Consider the following 22906-nt stretch of genomic DNA (forward strand, 5'->3'; position numbering starts at 1 on the left):
TCCAAACTTTCCACATATCGGTCTACTTTTAAGATCTTTTCCTTTGTATGCAAAATGAGAGGTACCTTTCTTCCACCTTCCACGATTTCAAATGGTGCTTTCCTTGTCGAAGAATGCACTATGTTGTTGTATGCAAACTCAACTAGAGGTAAAAACTATTCCCACTTTGCCTTATGCTCTGAGGCAGCATTTTAGAAGATTCAAGAAAATAGAATTTGCCTTTTTTTACTTTCTGTTTGACTGTGGGTGGAAAGAGGATGAAAAATTCAGCGTAATGCCCATGTTTTCAAAGAGATCTCTAGAAAAGGCTGGTCATACACCATTCCCTATCACTAATAATGGATTGAGGCATTCCATGGTCTAGATCCCATCATGTCCAGTTGGAGTCGGAGTATCACTAATAACGGATTGAGGCATTCCATGATACTTGAAAATATTGTACATGAATATTTTTGCCATCTAATCCACTGTAACTGTAATCTTCTTCCTGATAGGAATGAAGTGGGCTTGCTTGCTGAATCTGCATATGATTTTTTTGTTATATACCTTTGTAAGACTAGAATATATCCAATCATACAAATTTAGATTTTTTGTTGTTCTAAATTTAGATTGTCCAGATCCCATCATGTCTATTTGGACTCCGAGGAAGATCAAACACAAAATCCATGGCAATGCTCTACCAAGGCCTATCTGACATAGATAGTGGATGTAGCAATCCAGATACCTGTTGCCTGTCATATTTCACCTTCTAACAAGTGATGCATGCTTTCACATATGCCTCAACATCTTTCCTCAAAGTTGGCCAATAAAAGAAATGTTCCACTGTTTTCACTGTGGAATCAATGCCTCTGTATCCTGCATATGGTGGCACATGATTTTCCGTTAAATCTTTTGGCCGAAGTTACTTCATGACACAGGGTCTACCATGCATCATCAAAAAACCATCCTTTAAAAGATAGTGCTCATGTATTTGGCCCTCAGCCAGCTGATAAAAAATCCTTGCAAAGTCAATATCATTTGATATTGATCCTTCATTGCATCAAGTTCACTGTGGTATGCAATCGTGACAGCTAAAACTTGAGGTTTAATGGATAGTGCATCGGGCATTGGCTTCCTTGAAAGTGCATCAGCAATAACATTTTTCTTGCCAAGTTTATGCACAATAAGAAAATGAAACATTGAAAGGAAGTTTGAACACCACATGTGTTTTTCTGACAGCATTCTCTAAGTGAGGAAGTACCTCAGAGATTAGTGATCAGTCTCGATATAAAATCAGCACCTAAAAGGTAGTAGAAAGAGCATATATGACAGCCAACATCTCTTTCCCATAAATCTGCAAATACATTTCAGCATCACTGAGCACCTTGCTCTGATATGCAACCACTCTTGCATCGTGCATAAGCACTCCTCCTAAAATGTTCCCATAGGCATCCAATTGGACTCTCTAAGACTGAAGTTGAGCATAAGGAGCATCTAGCAGTTGTCTTTGCAAAGCTCAAGAAGCAGAAGTTGCTTATCAATGCCAAGAAGAGTGAGTTCTACATGCATGAGATCCACTTTTTGGGGCACATAGTATCAAAAGATGGAGTCAGGATGGACCTTGCCAAAGTTGAGGCCATTAGATTGGCCACCATTGAAGAATATCCATGAAGTACATAGCTTTTTGTGTTTATGCTCGTACTACAGGCGGTTCATTCGCTACTTTGCCAGGTGCATAGAAGAAAGGAGTGCCTTTGAGGTGGGGTACCGAGGAAATTGCAACCTTTGAAGAGCTTAAGGAAAAGGTATGCTCCGATCTTGTCATTATCTTACCAGATCTCTGCAAACCCTTAACAACTATTGACGATTGTGGCTGGATTACCATAGGAATAGTATTCTTGAAACTCCTGCTGAAATGCTTACATCTCGATTCTCAACCCTTGTGTCATGTGGCAGAGGGAACCATCTAGGGAATTGAGGGCTTGTGGATAGGCATGATGGAATAAAAGTTACGTATCTTTGTGTACATGTGATTCACAAGAATGGCTGGGTGGAAAAATGCGATGCTAACGCCTGTGAATTGTATCCGTGAATCGACAGAAAGGCTGAGAGATTAGTTGGTGTTCGTTTCATTTGGTATCAGAGCTTCACGCTGGACGAGGGGACTCATACGAGTCACGTATCAAGAAGGCGAACGACATGTGTGTTAGGTGGCTCTGTTCGTGAGGCTGAGCGTTGATGGAGCAGGTACAGTTGCAGACTTGAAGCGCATGGTGGCACGGACGACCATCGAAAGACCAGAGCGCAGGCACGGGATGCGTGACTATTCGTGGGCTTAATGGAGTGGTCAGCATGAGTACCCGAGAAAAGGGGGATTTCAGAGGAAATGGACTTCAAAGACAAGTGTCTCGCACCCAAGTGGCCAAACCAAGCAAGTGAAGCCGGTTGAGGGACCAACAAAGACAAGTACCACCGTTGGGGTGAAAAGGAAAGTAACTCCAATGGCAGCCCGGGCTTGGTCAAAGTCCTCGTTGACCCCTGAGCAAAAAGAGAAAGCTAGAAAAGAAGGATTTCGGCTGCCTTCATTCAGTGACATCAATGGAAAGATTGTCCACTAAACAAAGACCATCGCACGGCCAATATGATAATATCTGAATGCAACGCGGAAATGCAGGAGAGTCCCAATGCGGAATACATGCAGATGCAATTGGTGGGACCTTCTCAGAGGTTAGTACCTGTATTGTTAAGTGTGTCTGTTACTAAGTTAGTAAGCGGTGCATCTGATAACATCCTTTCAAAGCCCGCAGCAACAGGGTATACGTTTTTCGATGAGCCCGAGTTGATTAAAATGAAAGGGCAAGTAGCCAATCATGATGTGATTGTGTTGTTTGACTCAGCGTCAACGCACAATGTAATTAACTCCAAGCTTATTAAGAGGCTCAAGTTGAAAACTAGTCTGTCTGACTATGCTTATACGGTCAGGATGGCAGACAGAAGTTCAACTAAAGTATGGGACCAAAGGGTTACCCAGTTGGATTTAAAGTCCAGCTTCTTAACATAGTCCTGAATTCGAAGTTCCAGACCCTTGCATGCTCATTCAAGTGACCATCAATGTATGTATAGTATCTGTCTGACCAGGCTTGCTCACGCAGATATAGCCCTAGGCATGGCTTGGCATTTTTGGAAAAATCCACCCATTGATTGGAAAAAGCATATTTACCAGTTCAAGATGAACAGGGTAGAATATGTTTTGCGAGGTAAAAAGGATTTACCTCAAGGGAAGACTCCGAAAGAGTTTCTATGTCTGTGTATAGCACCAATAGAGTCGATTGATGATGCGTCGACTAGCACTGAGGCTACCCAAGATGGAGAAATGGCCGAGTTGGCTAAAGAGATATCGGAGAAATTCTCTGATTGTTTTAGGGATGAGTTACCTTATGGGTTACCTCCAGAGCGGAATGTTCAACATAAAATTGAGCTTATCCCGGGGGCAGAACCTGTAAATAGACCTCCCTATAGATTAAGCTTTACAGAAGAAGCTGAGGTGCGAAGACAACTGGAAGAATACCCTCAAGCTGGGGCAGATTCAACCAAGTTTTTCACCTTTTGCTTCGCCAGTGATATTAAAGAGGAAGAAAGATGATACTTTTCGCCTCTGTATAGATTACAGAGCATTGAATAATATCACTATTAAGCACAGGTATCCGATGGCTCAGATCGATGATTTGCTAGATGCATTGCATGGGGCCGTAATTTTCAGTAAGATAGATCTTAAGTGTGGCTACCATCAAATCCGTATTAGAGCCGAGGATGTGCATAAAACCGCTTTTAGAAGCAGGTTTGGTCATTATGAGTTTTTGGTAATGCCCTTTGGACTTACCAATGCTCCAGCTACATTCGTCATGCTTATGAACGATTTACTACGTCCGTATATCGAAAAGTTTGTAGTACATTTTATTGACGATATTCTAGCATTCAGTAAAAGTATTACTGAGCATCGTGAACACTTAAGAGTAGTGTTCAATACTTTGAGGAAATCCAGTCTTTATGTAAATAAGAAGAAAACTATACTGTGTATGGTTAGGCTTGAGTATTTAGGATTCATAATTACTCCAGAGGGGGTAGAAATGGATCCAAAGAAAGTGGCTGCGATACTGACTTGGCCAATCCCTCAAAGTTTGACCGCTTTGCGATCATTCTTGGGATTTGTCCAATTTTATCGAAGGCATATCAAAGGATATTCCGAAATAGTATCGCCATTGACTGATTTGACCTTAGATAAAGTACCTTTTATATGGGAACAGAATCAACAAGAAAGTTCTAACACCATAAAACAAGCTGTGGTCACAGGACCGGTGTTAAAAATAGTTGATCCCCAGAAACCGTTGTTCCCGGAAACCGATGCAAGTGGCATTGCGGTAGGAGCAGTTCTCCTCCAAGAGGGAAGGCCAGTAGCCTTTGAAAGCAAGAAGCTTTCTCCCTCTCAAAGGAATTGGCCAACTCATGAATTAGAGTTGTATGCTGTTGTCCATGCTTTGAAAACATGGAGACATTATTTATATGGATCAGAGTTTTATGTGGATGTTGATCATGATACTCTGAAACATTTTTGTAAACAACCTGACTTGAGAGGCCGCCAAGCTAGGTGGGCAGAACTCATGCAAGAGTTTAATTTGACGATTTGGTACCGAAGAGGAAAAGATATCAAAGTTGCTGATGCGTTGTCACGCATTATGCATAACATGAGTTTCACGGTATTAGAGAGTGCTCTAATGGCTGAGATTAGAGAAACTCAAAAGGTGGACGAGTTTGTCCAGAGCCATTGGCCTAAGGCTCATGTGTTAAAACCCGGGAAAAACGAAAAGGATGACCTTGCATCCAAAAAAGGCCAAACTTATGCAAGATATGCCATAAGGGATGGTATGTTGAAAAGAAATGGCAAGGCAGTAGTACCTAATCAGAATGATCTCAGGCAGAGAGTCATTCGAGAGTGCCATGACAGCCCATGTGCGGGACATCCAAGAGTCAAGAAGACATATGATCTCGTGAAGCGAGATTTCTTTTGGCCAAAGATGAAAAAGCATATTCATGAATATGTGACACGTTGTTTTTCATGTCAGGTAAGTAAGGCAGAGCGGGTAAAGCCAACCGGCCTTTTACAGCCCTTGGAGATACCACTAAGTAAGTGGGAGAGCATTTCCATGGACTTTATTATAGGTCTGCCTACGATACAAGGTGGACATGATTCTATCCTTGTGGTGGTTGATCATCTTACCAAGATGGCTCACTTCATTCCAACTAGAGAATCTGTTAGTGCCCTGCAAGTAGTTTGCCTACAATGATAGAAAGCATTCCTCTATAGGGTTCATTCCGTTTGAACTAACTATGGTTATAGACCAACAAATCCAACTATAGTTGGAATACCTCAGAAAGTGCCTAGTGCCGCGAACTTTGTGGTTCAGATGCGGGAGATGCTAGCACTTGCGAGAGCTAACATCCGCCAAGCTATGGATAGAGCTAAGGCGTATGGATGAAAACCCATCCAATAGAGAATTTAAGGAGAAAGAGTTTTTCTCAGAGTTCCTTCGCACTCTAAGTCTTTGACTGCAGGAGAGTGTGCTAAGTTATCACCTTGATATTGTGGGCCATGGTTAATTCTAAAAAGAATAGGCAAGGTAGCCTATAAATTAAAAATACCACCGGGGTGTAAGGTGCACCCAGTGTTTCATGTTTCTCGTTTAAAGAAATTTTTGCATACTGGTGACTCACTAATCGAAGGTGTGGTTTTGTTTCAGGAGATAGAGGATAATGCAAGACGCAAACCAACAAGAATCCTGGACCGAGGAACAATGCAAGTGCACAATCGGAAGATACCCACGGTGTTGGTTGCATGGCATGGTCTACCTCTATCAAAAGCTACTTGGAAATCCGTATATCAGTTACGGAGAGTGTTCCGAGATTTCATCATCGAGGACGCTGATGCTTGAAGAGGGAAGGAATGTTATGCTCTAGCCGAGATAGCATGATCTCGGAAAGATCGGTAGGGCATTTTCTCTTAGATGACCTATGACCGACTTTTGTAATATTTTATGTGCGTAAATAAAATGGTCAAGGGAAGTAAATGCCAAGGTCCTAGGTGAGGGTGTATTGGCATCGACTAGGTGGTTCTGAGTGCTAAGGCCTAGGTGCGCCTAAATGTGTAATAATGCCAAGGGAAAAAATGTTTTAATTGTGCCCCAAGAGAGGGGTAAATGGTGTACCAAGTTAAAGGTCTAAAATGATGACATGTGGCAGAGGGAACCATCTAGGGAACTGAGGGCTTGTGGATAGGCATGATGGAATAAAAGTTACGTATCTTTGTGTACATGTGATTCACAAGAATGGCTGGGTGGAAAAATGCGATGCTAACGCTTGTGAATTGTATTCGTGAATCGACAGAAAGACTGAGCGATTAGTTAGTGTTCGTTTCAGAGGATACACCTTTTCTTCATAACAATTGAAAGCACCAGGTGCCTCTTGCGCTTCACCTTTGTCTTCAGTGGCTATGCCCAAGGTTTGTGATAACTCGTGGGATATAAATTTTTGTGTTGCACCATCATCAACCAAGAAAGGGGCTGAATGATCTTTACCTGACCCCAAGTTTTGAGCAAACCATTGGTTGATGGAGATCCTCATCTTTTTGTTGAAGAACCTCCATGTCATGGGCTGCCGGTGTCTTCTTTAAAGCCTCTCCGTCGATGCTTGCTTTAGTAGCATTCTTGTGAGGACACTCGTAGAAATTGTGGCCATGCTCACCACATTTGAAGCATCGGAATCCCGAGTAATATCTTTTCCTTTGTTGATGAGATAGGATATTTGAAGACTTCTTTCGACGGACATACTCTCGAGGTGGTCCATTGGATGGTCCTTGATTCTTCTTGAATTCTTTTTGGAGACCCCTCTTATTTTGGGTCGCACTTGTTGAATAAAAGTAGCTTCTTCTCAATATTTAGTTCCACATCATTGAGCAATAGTGTCCCCCAAAGTCACGGGGCCGAGAATGTTGACTTCATTTTGAATAGCATATCTCAACCCCACATAGAACATCCTTTTGTTGCTCCACCAAATCCTTTTAGCTTTGAATAAAGTAACCCAAAAACGAGTAACATACTCGCAGACTTTTTTGTCTTGTCATTGCCAAAGGACACCCCATTGCACCATCATATCTCTTTTAAACTTCTTTAGCAAAAAATGATCTTGCAATTGCTTCTTAAACCTTCTCCAAATGTGGGCTTGTTGTCTCGTGCGAGCCATAGCAGCACACCATAGAGAAGCATGGTCTTATAGATGTAAAGCTGCAAATCAAATCTTGGCTTTTTCTTCATTTCTATCTCCATCAAAGAAGTAGTCAACATCTCATACGCATGCCAATAGAACTTTTGGCTGATCTTCGTCTTTGTATTTGTTGTACTTGAACAGCTTGTCTCCAAGCCTGATCTTTGGCTCAGCTGGTTTTCTCCTTCTCTAATGCCTCGAAGAGGATGGGCTGTGATTGTTGTTTTTTTCCTCTTGAGGGAGAGGTAGAGGAAGCTTGATGATTCGGGCATACAGCCTAAAACTTATTTTGACGCTTCACACTACACTACCCTTACCAGAAAGATCACAACAAGCCTGTGGGTAATCAGCAAGGAAGCCACTTCAATTCAATACCTTGATATCCAAAATCTGAAGTTGAGTCAAAGCTAATAGCTGAGCTATATCAGAAGATATTGATGTATGTTGCCAACCTCATTTTAGCATAGAAAACTGCTCAAATCACACTCTCTCCCAAAGCTTTCTGAAATTACAAACTTAAAGGTCTTTTGCCCAGATCATGGCGGAGATTTGGAGTGAGATTATTCATACTCTCAGAGGCCAGTGGGACCAGATTCAGGGAGACTCCCGGGCCGGTCAGGAGAAGCGGAGACGCTTCCTCCGGGCTTGGGACACACAGGGCCTCTTCTTCGCGCAGACTACGCAGGGCCTTCGGTGGCATTACTCACCACCCCGATGGCTGTTCATTCATACTCGTCTTATCCCTCCGTGAGAGGATGGTTTATTTTGCTACCTTTTAGGGCTGCGTCCGATTTGTGAACGCAGCCGTCAGCTATAAGCTGACCTCTTGTATCTTGTTCTCGAAGTAATATAATTAGCACTGTTTTTTCGGCAAAAAAAAACAAACTTAAAGGTCTTTAAATAAATCCCCATGCCTTTTTAAGCATTTTACCTTGCCATACAAACCTCTGCCGACACTTCCTTACACTAGACTGACTTGACCACAGCCTCACAAGCCCACATGCAGTCAACATGCAGGCCAGCAATCAATAAACAAACCATTTCCATTAAAGTCCATGAGGTCGGATAATCTAAAACCTGTTGAAATCAATAGCAGGGCCTATATCAGGAGAGTTCTTTGCATCAATTAGAGGTAAATCTAGCAAGTGGATCCAATCAAAGGCACCACTCAGATTAGCATAGAAAACCACAAAGTATGTTTTCTCGATTTAGCACAAAAAACAATCAAAATCGAAAGTATAACAATTAAGCATCTGAAGTTAAAACTCTGTTTCCATCTTTCCAGAAAAATATAACTCATTCTTTTGGGAGTGAATACGATGGTCAACATCCCAAAAACAAAAGGGGCTCATCATCTGCCAAAAAACCACACAGGAAGAAGCAAGCAAAACATCTTTTCTTTTTTTCTTAGAAATTTGCTGATAAAAGAGATTTAGCAGGTGACAAGATCACCTCGTAGAAGAAAACTGACCTGGTGAGATACGCATGCACAGCATGTGCAAAGCCTGGTTTATAGGAGAATAAGAGCCCACGTAGTAGCTTTCCATCAATATTTGATTCAATAGTATATCCATAATGAAAAACATCCGTTATTTTGGCTTCAAATATTTTTTCTTCGACTGTTTTGAACTCATAAAGTGAAAATTTATCACATCCTGAACCTGCAGATTACCAAATTTTGTTAGAGCTACAATGGCAGGGTGTGATGATAACATCGGAACTTCCATAATTGGGGTTTTTTTTAATAAATAAAGTGTTCTTTAACCAATTGGACGATACAAAGGAGTTAAGAAGAAGCACCTTCCTCCCCTAAAAGACGATTCATGGACCATTTCATGTTACAATTGCCACTCAACGAGCACATGGTTGACACGTACGATCACGTTCGATGCATACCGTTCGATATTAGTGCAGTACTAAACGAACTAAAAAATCTTAGGCGTACGTCCGATGCTACGTTCGATACTCAAAAAAAAAGACAAAGATTTTAGAGTTTTGGAGTAGGTACTTGTACAAGCTTTAAAACTTGTACAAACATGTAATAGGGGTGCTTGATGGAGATAAAGAGGGAGAGAGATGAAGATGCTTGACGCAGCTTGAGCCTCGTCACTTGTTGGAGATGGAGAGGGGAGAGTCGAGACTCAAGAGTTGGAGGTAGATGCTTAGTGTGAGATCATAGTGAGGACTCATGAGAGAGGGGGTTTATATGGAACCTTGCCATTTGGGAGGCCCAAAATCAGTTTGGCAGAACCACCATCAATAACAAAACCAGTCATCCAAAACAAATGAACGCGAAAAAAGAAAAACAACAAAACAAAACAAAACAACAAACAAACCAAAAACAAAAAACCAAAAAAAAAAAACCCAAAAAAACGTACGGATCGTAAGGAATGTTCCGTACGTTGAACGAGGGCAACCATGAACGAGCATGATTATGAACTTTTTGATAATGCACCGTAAATCAATCAAAATTCTAATTTCACAACTAGGTATATTACAAAGTATGCTCTATAATGTCCTAGAAGCCCTATAAATATGGGAGCAAAATTCACTTCTTAAGATGGTATTCCCAGCATTATTGGATAGGACTGATTAGACAGCTTCCATGCGTGATGGTGTGACAGCCATCGTGAAGATGGATTTGGTAAGTTGAGAAAAGACATTCATGTTCCTCTTGCTCATCAAGGAACAGACTCTTCTTTGAACATTGACAAATTAGTAAACAATTCATACCAGTTAGAGAATCTAGCAACAAGAAAGGCACCGCATCAGACCAAGGAGGATATCAAAATGTTGATCCTACACGTAAAGTCATCTTCGCTTATTTGGATGAAGATCTCCATGACGAATCAATGGCATGGCACAAAACCCACTCTTTCATATGATTCTTGCATGGCCCCAACCCTCAACACTCTATGTGGAATAGGAAGGGACTCATAGTCACCGATCTTAGAATTCTTAAAAAAAGTGTACCTATGTCGTTCTTTTCGAAAAAGCTGAAATGGCAAGGAAAGCTCTAAGTTGGGCTCTGTAGGCTGTCAAAAACCAACCTTTATACCTAGAGCCTAGGTATCTAGACTTTCTCCTAATAAGCCTAGGTCCACAATAGCATCTGTTTGGGTTAAACTCCCTGATATTCCCCTCCCCATGTGCAATCAAGCAGCCAATCATGTGCAAGCTTTCCCTAACCCAATCTACATCATGTCTAGAAATGGACATGTGTACAAGGAACAACCATTGATCTATAGTTAGGTAGGGATGAATTGCAAGAGGTCAACTCTAAAGCAATAATAGAGAAAGAAAAGATAGTAGAAGGGTGAAGCCCAAAGTTACAAACACACTTGACCAATGCAAGTGCCAATGCTATTGAAAATATGAATAATGATTACTTAAAGGAGAAGATCTTGGATGAAGCTCAAGCTTTGGAGATGGGCATTCAGAAACAGACAATCACCGTTAAACCCTCAACACCACGCATAACACGAGAAGAATCTCAAAGGTGGAGATGTAGGGCATAGTCAAGAGCTGTGGAACAAAATTTAAGAAGAAAAATAAAAATATTTAAGAAGAAAAATAAAAAAGGTACATTAGCCTATAGCTTTCATGATTTATGACATATGTAGACTCATTGATCCAGATTACTATTCTCTCCTACTTTCCTCTCCCTCTTACAACTTAAGGTACATGGAGAACCACTTGTACAAAAGAAGATATTGGTATTCTTCAGATCATGTTGAGAGCAGATCTTACAACCATGGGTTCCAGTAGTTAGCCCAAGAGTTAGGGAACACCCTAGGCGCCAAGGCTATTAGCTTAGGGTGGAAGGTTCTAGGGCTAAGGTTAAGAAATACTATGTGGATTAGAGGTCTAAAAAAGCATTTCTAATGTATTTAGCCATAGGCTAGGCTATATATTGGCATGAGGGCTTGGGCCATAGGCGTTCACTGATCATAGCTAGACTCTGGATATTGGCCATGGGCATGGCAGGCTGGCAAGCTAGTCCAATGCCTCCCACGTGGAGGGGACTTCCATGGTTTGGGACATGGATGCTAGTGGGCTAGGGTCAAGCCAAATCGCTTGCTGAAAGTAAAAGACAATTCAAGATAGGCGACCAGGTATTTCTATGGTTTTGCCTAACAAGGGATAGGCAATTTGCTTCATGAAGGGAGGCAGCCTATTCAAGGTGATTTCTAGAAGAGACGATTGAGATGTGGCCTGTATTGGTACGTGGAGGAGTGTTTTTGAATTGAAAGCAGTAAAATTTAGATGCTTTTCTTGACTGCTTGTCCTGATTTCGTTTTCTAAAGGAATTCTTGTTATTTGGATCAAAATGGCCTACCTTTAAGGAATCCCCTCTCCTATTTAATCCCCATGCATGGCTCAGCCTACCTGCCTCAATCCAATTGCTGTTCTCCTAAATAGCGCCTCCCTCCCACATTTTGCTGTTTCCTGCAATATTCGTCGTTCTAATTTCTCATCACTCTTTCTTCTTCTATATCCCCTCTGCAAATTTCGTGCCCAAATACCAGGCTAAGAGAGAACAAGTTATGCAGGATTGTGTGCCTGAACTTCAAGAGACTCTGTGGAATAGGAAGAAGTGGATGAATTAGACAACTAAAGGACGTTAATGAACAAACCAAGGATATAGGAACGGAGGTCGTACAGGATCCTACTTTTTTGAAACCTCCTGAGTCAAAACTACTCTCAGGAACCAAAATTTATTTTTCATCTGCCTAGTCTTTAGTACCCCAGGGTAGTACTCGAGAGCTCCTGCGAGCCCCCCTCCCTCCCTCCCGCAGCCTCTACCTCCCTACCCTCCTTTGCCTCTCTCGTACAGAATCCTACTTTTTTGAAACCTCCTGAGTCAAAACTACTCTCAGGAACCAAAATTTATTTTTCATCTGCCTAGTCTTTAGTACCCCAGGGTAGTACTCGAGAGCTCCTGCGAGCCCCCCTCCCTCCCTCCCGCAGCCTCTACCTCCCTACCCTCCTTTGCCTCTCTCCCTCGCCCTCACCCCCCCTCGCTCTCGCCTACCCCCCTCGCCCTCGCCGCACACCCCCCGCCTCAGCCCGCCTCCACGCCCTCACCCCCTCGCCCCTCGACCCTCGCCTCACCTCTCGCCTCGCCCCTCGCCTTACCCCCCCGCCTCTCGTCTCGCCCCTCGCCGCGCCCTCCGCCCGCCCCTGCCTCGCCCCTCCGCATCACCTCGCCCCTCGCTACGCCCCCACCCCCTCGCCTCGCTCTCCGCCCGCCAGCCCGCCCCTCGCCCCTCCGCCCTTCCGCCCCGCCCCCTCGCCTTCCACCCCCACCCGCCCTCTGCCCTCGCCCTTCACCCCCCTCCACCCCTCCGACCTCCGCCCCCGCCCCTCGCCCTCCCCCCTCCCCCTCCGCCTCCTGCCCTCGCTTCCACCGCCGTCCCTCCCCCTCGCCTCCGACCTCCGCCTCCGCCATCCGCCCTCCACCCCTTCCGCCTTCGCCCTCGCCTTCGCCTCCGCTTCCCCCACCCGCCTCGTTTCGTTTCGTCTCGCCTCACCCTTCTTCGTCACACCCAGGCTCCATCCCCTCGTCTATCTCCCCCCCTTTTTGGGTGGCAGCCTCTTCTTCATCGGAGGTCTCGCAATTTGTCTTGGCGGTATGGCGGCTCCCTGCCCGGAACCAGAGGCCCAGCGGGACCCTCCCTCTCCAGATGCCTACCGCGTTATCTTGACAGAGCAACAGTCGTCTAGGGTACAAGAGGTTGCCAATGACTTTGCCCTTACTTCCGTCTATGGCAGAGTCATTGGACACTCTCCCTCCAGATCAACCATCAGGGACTGGCTCCAGTCCACTCTCATGCTAGAGGACAGCCACATCGAGGAGGTGGCCCTTATGGGAAGGGGCATCTTCTGGCTTAAACTCTCCACTGCGAAAGCTGCGAGCAACCTGATTGCTGGTTCCCCCACATCTGTGGATGGAAAGATCATCATGATAGTCCCTTGGTACCGTGGATTCAGCGCAACGGATTTTGATGTTCGTTTCCGCATACCTCGCCACCCAGTGACGCTAGTTTTTCCAGGCCTTGCTGCTGAGTTGCAACCGATAGTCAGGGACCTGGGCTCCCACTTTGGCTGGGTAATGCATGACATTTTCGTCGACGCGGTTACAGCGGCAGGAGCCCCCCGAGTCCGTGTGGCTGTGGCAGACCCTGCGACTCTCCCTGCAGTGATTGAGATCGTGACAGACGCTGGCAGCATTACCCAGAGCAGGGTAGTCACAGGACAGCCAGGCCAGTGCCTGAGGTGTCACGGCTTTGGGCACCTCGCTGCTATTTGTCCACGATTCTCCAGCTCCTCTCGGCCCCCCCCGCCCCCCCCTCCGCCCTCTCCCCCCCCTCCGGGCAGCCACGTCAAGAGGAGCAGAGGCAGCCGGAGTCCGGTCCAGAGATGGCTGGCGGCTGGACCGAGGTCAGAAGGAAAAGAGGAAAGAATAAGAAGATTTCTGAAAAAGGCAAGGAGGCAGAGGTTACCCAACCTGCAGCAGCGCCTCAGAGACCTGACAGGCAGCTGCCCCAGGGTCCTGGGAGAGCTTCTTCTTCGACTGTAGCCCGCCCTCTGCAGCCTCAGGTCCCCCTCTCTTCCGCTCCCCAGCCCCCTTCCACTCAGCCCCAGCCCCTTCCCCAGTCGCACCCCCCTCTTCCCGACCCGCAGCATCAGCCCCCGCCTCTTCCTCTTCAGCCCCCTCCTCTTCCTACTCAGCCCCAGTCCCAGTTTCTAGGAAGCTCATCTTGACTCTTGAGACAAGAACTTCAGCCAGCAGTGATTGGTCGCTTGGATATACTTCTGCTCCAGGAGCATGAGCTGTCAGTGGCTCATTCCCGTAGCTGCGGGAAGATCCTCCATGGACGCTCTCACACTTATTGGGAGCTCTCGATTGGTGCACAGGGGAGGAGTGGCGGTGTCTGTACTTCCGTGTGGGAGCTGTTTGCCCAGGGAGTTTTTGGTCATGGTACGTTGATTCCAGGCCGTGCACTTTGGGTTGGCCTAGAGTTGGAGGGTTCCAAAATAGGAATCCTCAACATCTATGCTCCCACAGACCTCCGATGCAGAGCCACTTTCTGGAGGACACTCACAGGGATTCTCCCAGACATGGATTCCTGGATTGTTGGAGGTGACTTCAACAATCTGGAGACTTTGGAGGACCAACCGGGCAGAGGACCAGAGTTTACAGGTATGGCTCAGGCAGAGCAGTCCGCTTGGGACTCCTTTATCTTCGCGACAGGAGGTAGGGACAGCTAGAGAGACCCGTCCTTCCGCCGTTGGCACGGGAGCTTGGACTTCTCGTGGGGCTTCCGCAGGGAAGGAGGCAGACTCCTGGAGAGACTGGATAGATTTTATGTCAGTGATTGGGCCATCAGCAAAGGTGGTCAGGCGGGTATAGTGCCAGGGACGACACTCTCCGACCACGCGCCTGTGCTCTTATCATTAGACTCGGCAGCTCAGTCCCTTCCTCCCCGTTCGTGCCGGATTCCCGATTCCATCTTCTCGAGGGAGAAGGTGTGCAGTAGTATCGGTAGCCTTTGGGACAGAGATTGGGGCGAGTGCGTGGATCTGGTAGATTCGCTGGCGCAGGCTTTGCACGAGTCCAGCCAGATTTGCCAGCTCGCAGCCCTTCAGGTTCACCAGGAGTGGTGGGGCAGAGAGAGAGCTCTTCGTAGGGACCTCGCCTCCATCAGCGACTCCAGCAGGCAGCCCCGGGCTTGGAGGAGCTTCGGATCCAGGCCCTTCGAGCCAGAGCCCTTCTTGAGGAGACTCTCCAGCGCCGCTCAAAGTTTTCCTATCACGCCTCCCTCTCATACTGGGCTGGGAAGGGCGACCGGATGAGCAGGGAGTTCTTCAGGACGCATGGCCAGAGAGCAGCAGGTGATCAACTACGGAGTCTTAGGACAGCGGAGGGGCACATCGTTACTGATCCGAGTGAGGTCTTGGGGTTGGCTACCGACTTCTACAAGACTCTTTTCCAGCAGGAGCAGCTTGCCCCTCGTACTCGACGTTCCCGCGAGGAGGTGTGGAGGCACATTCCAGCCCTTGTTCAGCCCAGCATGCAGGCGACGTTGATGGCACCGTTCACTACTGACGAGATGCTGGAGGCCTTGATGGCCATCGATGGGCAGAAATGCCCTGGCGAGGATGGGCTCTCTCGCGCTTTCTTCACCTCCTTCTGGGATCAGATCCATCAGCCCCTCCTAGCAGCCCTTCAGAGGATTTTCAGCAGCGGATATATGCCAGAGAGCCTCTCCTCGGGACTGATTTGCCTCATCCCGAAGGGAGGAGATCGACAGGAGATCCGTCAGTGGCGCCCGATCACTCTCCTCACCACTGCCTACAAAATCCTTGCCAAGATGATCAGTGCCAGAGTTCGGCCTCTACTTCCTGACCTCATTCATGACACTCAGACAGGCTTTGTCCAAGATCGCAGTATCCTGGATAATATCTTCACCTTCTCAGAGGCGACGGAGTGGGCTCAGCACAGTGGGTCACATTTAGCCATCCTACTTCTCGACTTTGAGAAGGCCTACGATCGAGTGGACTGGTCCTTCCTGGAGGGTACTCTGGAGAGACTAGGGTTCCCAGTAGGATGGATTCGGGGTATTTCAGCGTTATACAGGACAGCTTCCAGCAGGGTCATCATCGGCGGCAGGATGGGAGAGCGATTTCGTTTGGAGAGATCAGTGCGTCAGGGTTGCCCCCTCGCTCCTTACCTGTTTCTCTTCTTCGCCGAGGCCATGACATACTACCTTCGGGCGAGGTCGACCGGGATCCGAGGTGTTCGCCTTCCCATCAGGGAGGACACGGAGCTCATGGACTCGGAGTATGCAGATGACACAGCACTGTACATTCAGGATGATGAGATGATGCTAGAGAGGGTGAGGCTGACCTTAGAGGTCTTCTGTTCGGCAGCCGGTGCGAAAATCAACTGGAACAAATCAGTTGGTTTTCTCACAAACCCCGGGGCGTGCTCACAGTGGGGGAGGTTTTTGGGTTTAAGATGGATCCCGTGGGGACAGACAGCTAGATATCTCGGCTTTCAGGTCGGCCTGGACATCACGCCAGCTCAGCAGTTTCTCCCGGTGCTCGATTCCATTCGACGGAAGCTGGCTTTCTGGAGCACTGCTAAGCTCTCTCTTGCAGGTCGTGCTCTTGTAGTCAACCAGGTTCTCCTGGCCACGGCATGGTATGTGGCCTCTTGTTGGTGTTTCTCGAGATCCAGTGTGGCACAGCTCAGGAGGTTGGTCCGGAATTTCCTGTGGTCTGGGGGGGATGGTCTCAGAGATACCAGAGCCAGGGTAGCTTGGCAGACAGTCATTCTTCCGCAGGCTGAGGGTGGCTTGGGGGTCATCGATCCTGAGCTTCAGAGTCAGGCCCTGCTGGGCAAGTTGGTTATCCGCGGTTTGACCCCGGGGGGGCAAACGTGGAAGATGTTACTTCAGCAGGGGATTAGTTCTTGCGTCCCGCGCCGAGGTGGAGAGTGGCTACCGTCCCTCAGGTGGATCTTCACTTCTGCACCGCTCACTCACCCCCGCTCCCCGCTCATTCGTAGCCTTCTCATGGTTTGGAGGCGGCTCCGCCTCAATCTCATACAGTCCCCTCCTAGCTGTCAGGAGGAGATCGACCGCCAGCCGCTCATCTGGAACGATCAGGTCAGAGATGCCTTGGGCCTTCAGCTAGGGGAGAGATCACATATCATGTGGGACGGTTGGATGCGGGGGCCCGCCTAGTCCCTTCGAGTCTGGAGGGACACGTACAGACACTTGGAGACCGTTGCTCTAGCAGCCGCAGCTGGAGGTGCCCGTGGAGCTCAGGCGAGACGCACAGAGATAGACGGAGCGATTCCAGCCGGTTGGTTGGTTCCACCCGAGATTCAGATCCTCATGCCTGGTGATGACCGTTGGCTGGGACAGTTCACCCCCCGTGGCATCCCACTGGTGGTTGCACGTCGGATGGACGACACCTCTGTTTCCTTCTTCGCGGTTTTGGGGGACGGCCGACTCAAGAGAGAGGATGTGCTCATCGACCCCCTCCTCCCGTGGCAGAGGGTTCGGGTCGTAGGCCTCGTGGGGAAGGTTTGGCGGACCGATCCTATTATAGAGCAAGATCAGCTGCAGTTATGGCGACTCTGGCTCTGGGAGGGGCGGGCCTTGTCAGAGCTTGATTGGGACCCAGGAATGTGGAGATGGCCAGAGGTTGTGACAGGCCAGGGGCCGACCTCTTTCTTCGCTTACAGCACGACATTGGGCAGGAGAGTTCTCGGCAGGATGCAGAGCCGCCCGCTCGCCCACCCAGCGGCCCAGTTGGTATGCTCAGGATATCTCTAGGCTATTTTTGCAGGCCTTCTGGAAGGCCTTGTGGGAGAGCTAGCGCCCGCAGAAGATCTCCTACTTCCTTTGGCTACTCGCCCACAAGGGTCTTCCAGTGGGGAGCTGGTTGCGGCAGGCTGGTCAGGATGGACGTTGTCAGATCTGTCATGAGGACGAGGAGTCACCAAAACACTGCCTGTGGAGCTGCACCTGCGCCCAGGAAGTGTGGAGGTGGACCTTCGGGATCCTTACTCGCGCAGCACCGGAGCTAGGTTTGATCACTTGGGGCGCGTTCTGCTAGTGCAGCACCGCACCTGGCTTTCATCAGTTGTTCGAGGCAGGCCTGCAGGACCCCACGTTCCTTATCACACAGGGGACTTGGGGGCCGCTCGAGGGCATTCCGCCGCACCTGGCAGAGGCTGACACAGGATCTCAGGAGAGGCAGCCAGTCTGGGAGATTATCAGCAGCATCGCCGGATGGCACATTTGGACCTCGCGCTGAGCGCAGATCCTCGGTGGCACCTCTCTTTCGACTGCCCAGGTCATGACCGACATCTGGAGTGAGATTATACACACACTCAGAGGCCAGTGGGACCAGATACAAAGAGATTCCCGGGCTGGCCGGGAGAAGCGGAGACGTTTCCTCCGTGATTGGGATACGCAGGGCCTCTTCTTCGAGCATACTTCGCAGGGCCTTCAGTGGCGCTATTCACCACCTCTCTGGCTGTTCATTCACACTCGCCTGATCCCTCCGTGAGAGAGCTCTTTACATTTTTGTTTCCTTTTAGGGCTGCGTCCGATTTGTGAACGCAGCCCCGTCAGTTGCAAAGCTGACCTCATGTATCTTGTTTTCGAAGTAATATAATCAGCACTGTTTTTTCGGCCAAAAAAAAAAGTCTTTAGTACCCCCTCCCTATTTGCACAGCTCAGCCTATCTGCCTCAATCCAATTTTCGTTCTTACTCTAAATAGTACCTCATACTCTCCCATATTTTGCTGTTTTCTGCAATATTCGGCCTTCCATTTTCTCTCCATTCTTTCTTCTTCTATATCCCCTCTTCAAGTTCCGTTCCCGAATACCACCATTATGGCTGAAAGAGAACAAGTTATGCAGGATTGTGTGCCTGAACTTCAAGAGACTCCGCGGAGTAGGAAGAAGTGGATGAATTAGACAACTAAAGAGCACTATAATGAACCAACCATGGATATTGGAAAGGACGTTGTACAAGATCCTACTGTTTTAAAACCTCATAAGTCAAAACTACTTTCAGGAACCAAAACTTACTTTGCATCTGCAAAATAGGGAAAGTTTTCAAAATCACATTGACGTAAAGTGTTCTGATCAGCTACAGCCTGAGTTGAACCCAAACCTATTCATGACTCGGTCTACCTAAGCATCCTCTTACGAATGACATATGGTGGCATGGGACACCGTAAGATTGTTTAGGAGTTATTTATGAAATGCCAATTTAGCTTCTAAAAGCTAGAGGACTTTGGAATGAAGTCAAGATTTAATGTGACATGGAATATAAGGTAGATCCAATTAAAGAGAGAACAGCCAAAACAAAGAGAGGGATTCCCCTATATATATATATTCAGGGTCCATTTACGGGGACATAAATACCTTGAAGGGGTGAAGAATGTTACAATGGGTTGCCAGTAGCTAGTCCAAGGGTTAGGGGAGACCTATGGGACGAGGCTGTTGCTAAGGGTGGAAGGCACTAGGGCTAAGGTTAAGAAATACCATCTAGGTTAGAGGTCCAAAGGGCTAAAAAGCATTCATGATATATTTAGCCGTAGGCAAAGGTTGGAAGGCACTAGGGCTAAGGTTAAGAAATACCTTAGCCACCCAAAATAGCAGGCTTGCAAAGCTATTCCGATGCCTCCCATGAGAAAGGGGCATCCGTGGTATGGGATGCAGATGTCTACTAGGCCAGGGTCAAGCCATAGGCCTTACCCGTGACCTCTATGTACTTGGGAGCGAGTTGGAAGAGCTCTTAGGTTGGGTGGAGAGTATTAAATGGCGTTTGTGTAGTTGATCTCCTAGTCTCTTATTCAATGAAGATGATCGACTCGAAGAGGGAGTCATTTCCGTAGAGGAGGCACTCCATAGGGGTTCTTAGCTCAAGTACAACAGAGGCTCTAGGCCGATGGGTAGCCCTAGAATCAACCTCAAGGGGATACATTTTTCATTCTACTTCTTGCTCCCCCAAGAAAGACCTCTGGTCTTCTCTTCCTCTTCAAGGGGGATAATTTCCATGCGAATTCAACACCAAAAAGGAAGCTGGTTGGCTAGGGCCCCTAAAATGGTCTGAAAGGTTATTTGGGTTAGCTACTTCGCCATGAAAAATAAGGGAGTTCTGCAGGGGAAAGTATCTACTACTTTCGTCATCGAAAGTCTCCGTCGTTCATTATTGCTACGGGTGTTTGTCTCTCTTTATTTTCCAGTTTCGCTATCCATTGAGCTTTTCCCTTTTTCCAAGCAGCCTACTTGAGCCCAGAGGTGATTTTCATCCACTTGATTATTTCTTTTCAAGATAACGTGAAGCATTTTCTGCCCTACAGGCCTTTCTCTGCTGCAATAGAATCTCCAGATTCTCTCTAGCCTCATTCACAGCAGCTCATCGTTTAGAGAAAAGGTGTTAATATCTTCTTCCACGGGGAAGAAGTGCTGCTTCCCGTAACACTCTCTATGTGTCCCTCCTCAAGGCTTCACACCAAGTCTTTACAATCAAAGCATGCTTGAGTAGGAGCAGTCAGAACCCTTGGCAGAAGGGAACTTTCCACCTACAGGCTACCACCAGATAGGACCCATTCAAAGCTCTCAAGGAAAACTCATCTTACTCACTTGCTTACTGCAGTTGTATGACTGGGTCACTGAGCTAATGACGCAAAAGATGTATCTTCTCAGATTTCCATGCATTAGCATCTTAAGACTTTTGGTGAGCACTCACTTGCTTACTGCAGTTGTATGACTGGGTCACTGAGCTAATGACGCAAAAGATGTATCTTCTCAGATTTCCATGCATTAGCAGTAGATTCATCAACAGATTCAGTGGAAGGCAACTTCTATTTAATCGTCTCTGATGGTTCTTTCCCAATTCAACACCAGATAAGGATTCAACAAAAGATGGGAACTGAGTACGCAGCAGCAATCCAAGGACGCATGCCTAAACAGAAACCAAGTAGCCACTCACCACACCAAGTAGGAAGTGATTGTTAGAAAAGGGAACGGTAATCAAAAGCTCCAAAATGCAATCCTGGGATGACCTCAAGGACAACCTGAAGCTCATGGATCTAGGCAATACCCGGGGAATACACTTGGTTCAACAGATAAATAAGAGACTATAGAAGAGATGCCAGATTGACAGGGTTTACAGCTCAAAACCACTATGGGAAAGCTGTCCAAACCACGTAACCAGAATTTGGACAGCTGCCTTCATGCAGGCTAAAGCTGTCAGCTAGGCTGAAACTATCAGCCCAACACTCGAGCTTTACTTAAATGGGCAGGAAAGGAGGCAGCAGCCTCTAGAACCAAAAGAAGAAATCGACTGAAACTCATAATAATTAGGATATAAATTTTGGCCAAATCTGGGGACACCACAGCTCAAATGGAACTCAGAGATTTCAAGCTCACACTGAGAAGAGAACCAAAATGGTGATGGAACAAAGTCAGTCTACAACACTCTGTTGCTAGACTAGACTTATTAGCTCGAAGCACCACTAACTCTTAAGAATTCGAGGAGACTGATTATGTCACAACACATGGTACAACGCCTAGAGAAAGTGGAGTCCCCATAGAATTCTATAAAAATTTGCTGTAGATAGTTGGACCTTGCCTACTAGAAGTCTAGCAAGAGAGCCTCTTCGATAGGTCTCTCTCTACTAGCTTAATGGGGGTATCAATAAGCTGATACCAAAAGATAGCAGCAGCAAGAGACTTAAGAACTCAAGACCTCTAACCATGCTTAACTACAGCTACAAAATATTGGCTAAGGATTTGGCTCTCAGAATAAGGAAGAAGATGTCAATTTGGATTAAACCTGAGCACAAAGGCTTCATTAAAGGCGCACACATCCTTGAGGTTGTTATCACCCTGTGCAAGGGATGTGAACATGTCAAGGACTCCAAGCAAGATAAATGATTGATTAAAGTTGACTTTGACAGGACCTATGATAAATTGGACTCGGATTTTTTCACCCAATCTCTCCTTGAAATGGGAATGGGTCCTATCTACACGTGTTACATAAGTCCTCTCCTCTCTAATGTTCAGCCAAAGTAGAATCAATTGGGAGATTTCTGATTCATATCCTATCTACACATGTTACATGAGTCCTATGTCACGGGGACGTGAAAAGTGATGTAAATAGAGGAAGTGCAAGTTCCTAGGGGCAACGTCTAGGTGCATCACTAGGTCCTAGGGGCAAGGCAAAGGCTTTTAAAGGGGTCTAAAAGTTGGGCCCAAGGACACCAACGTTTTCCTTGGTATGGGGGTTAGGACTTCAATGAAGGGGCAAATGGCAAGAAGAAGGTGCCAATTGTCAAATGCATGCTCTTCCCCCACCTTCCATCTCTCTCCCCTCACTCTCCCAGAGGTGCTGGACGTTTTCAGTTGTTCTTGTGCAGTTTTTGAGCTGTTTCAAGCCTGTTTTCAGCCATTTTGAGCCTGTTTCAGCTGTTCCAAGGACTAGTACACACTTCTAGGAAGTGCCAGAAGTCATTTTTCAACTTTTTGAAAATTTTCCTACTGACTGTACGGACGGCTGTCCGGCTGTACGGAATCTGTACGGCTGTGTGCGGCTCCTACAGGTGCCCGGGGTTATCTTTTGCTATTCTGGATCTTTCTGCACATGTTTCTGGCTGCGTGGTGGCTTCTGGAGCTGTTCTGGACCCGTGCAGGCTGCGGGAGGAACTTGACTTGCTACTTTTGGCATGCTCTCTTAGGAAGACCCAGGCACAGATCCCGAGGCAGTCATTTCAAGGCAAATTTATGGACCATCTTTCCTCTACAGCTCTTTCTTGTTCACCCTCCTCTCTCTACCTTCATTTCTCTCTTATCCTGATTGTTGGAAGTCACCTAAACCCTGCGGGGAGCCTGGACAGAGGATAGGTGCAAGGAAGGAGCCCGCCCATCTGCCCCAGACAGCAGGAATTGGTTCCATGTTCTGTTTAACTTTATTCATTCTTGCTTTGCAGCTTTTTGCAATGCATGCGTATTGTTTGCAGTCCTTTCAGGACTCCTACAAGTTCTAGCAAGCACCCAAAGGCAAGGGTGTTCCT

General features: G+C 47.0%; 1 protein-coding gene across 3 annotated transcripts in view; it reads right to left on the bottom strand.

Annotated features, from left to right (window-relative positions):
- The window catches only part of LOC147892294 (uncharacterized), a 48601-nt gene that overhangs the window by 19990 nt on the left and 5705 nt on the right, over nt 1-22906 (bottom strand). For all 3 annotated transcript variants that reach the window (XM_087388491.1, XM_087388493.1, XM_087388492.1), the window contains exon 8: nt 8765-8954. In XM_087388491.1, the coding sequence (XP_087244617.1) occupies nt 8765-8954 (190 nt within the window). The remainder of the gene's footprint in view (nt 1-8764; nt 8955-22906) is intronic.

The sequence above is a fragment of the Dipteris shenzhenensis genome, chromosome 17 (assembly GCF_047967505.1).
Source record: "Dipteris shenzhenensis isolate YYH24624 ecotype China chromosome 17, Dip_SZ_1.0, whole genome shotgun sequence".
NCBI classification, from domain to species: Eukaryota; Viridiplantae; Streptophyta; class Polypodiopsida; order Gleicheniales; family Dipteridaceae; genus Dipteris; species Dipteris shenzhenensis.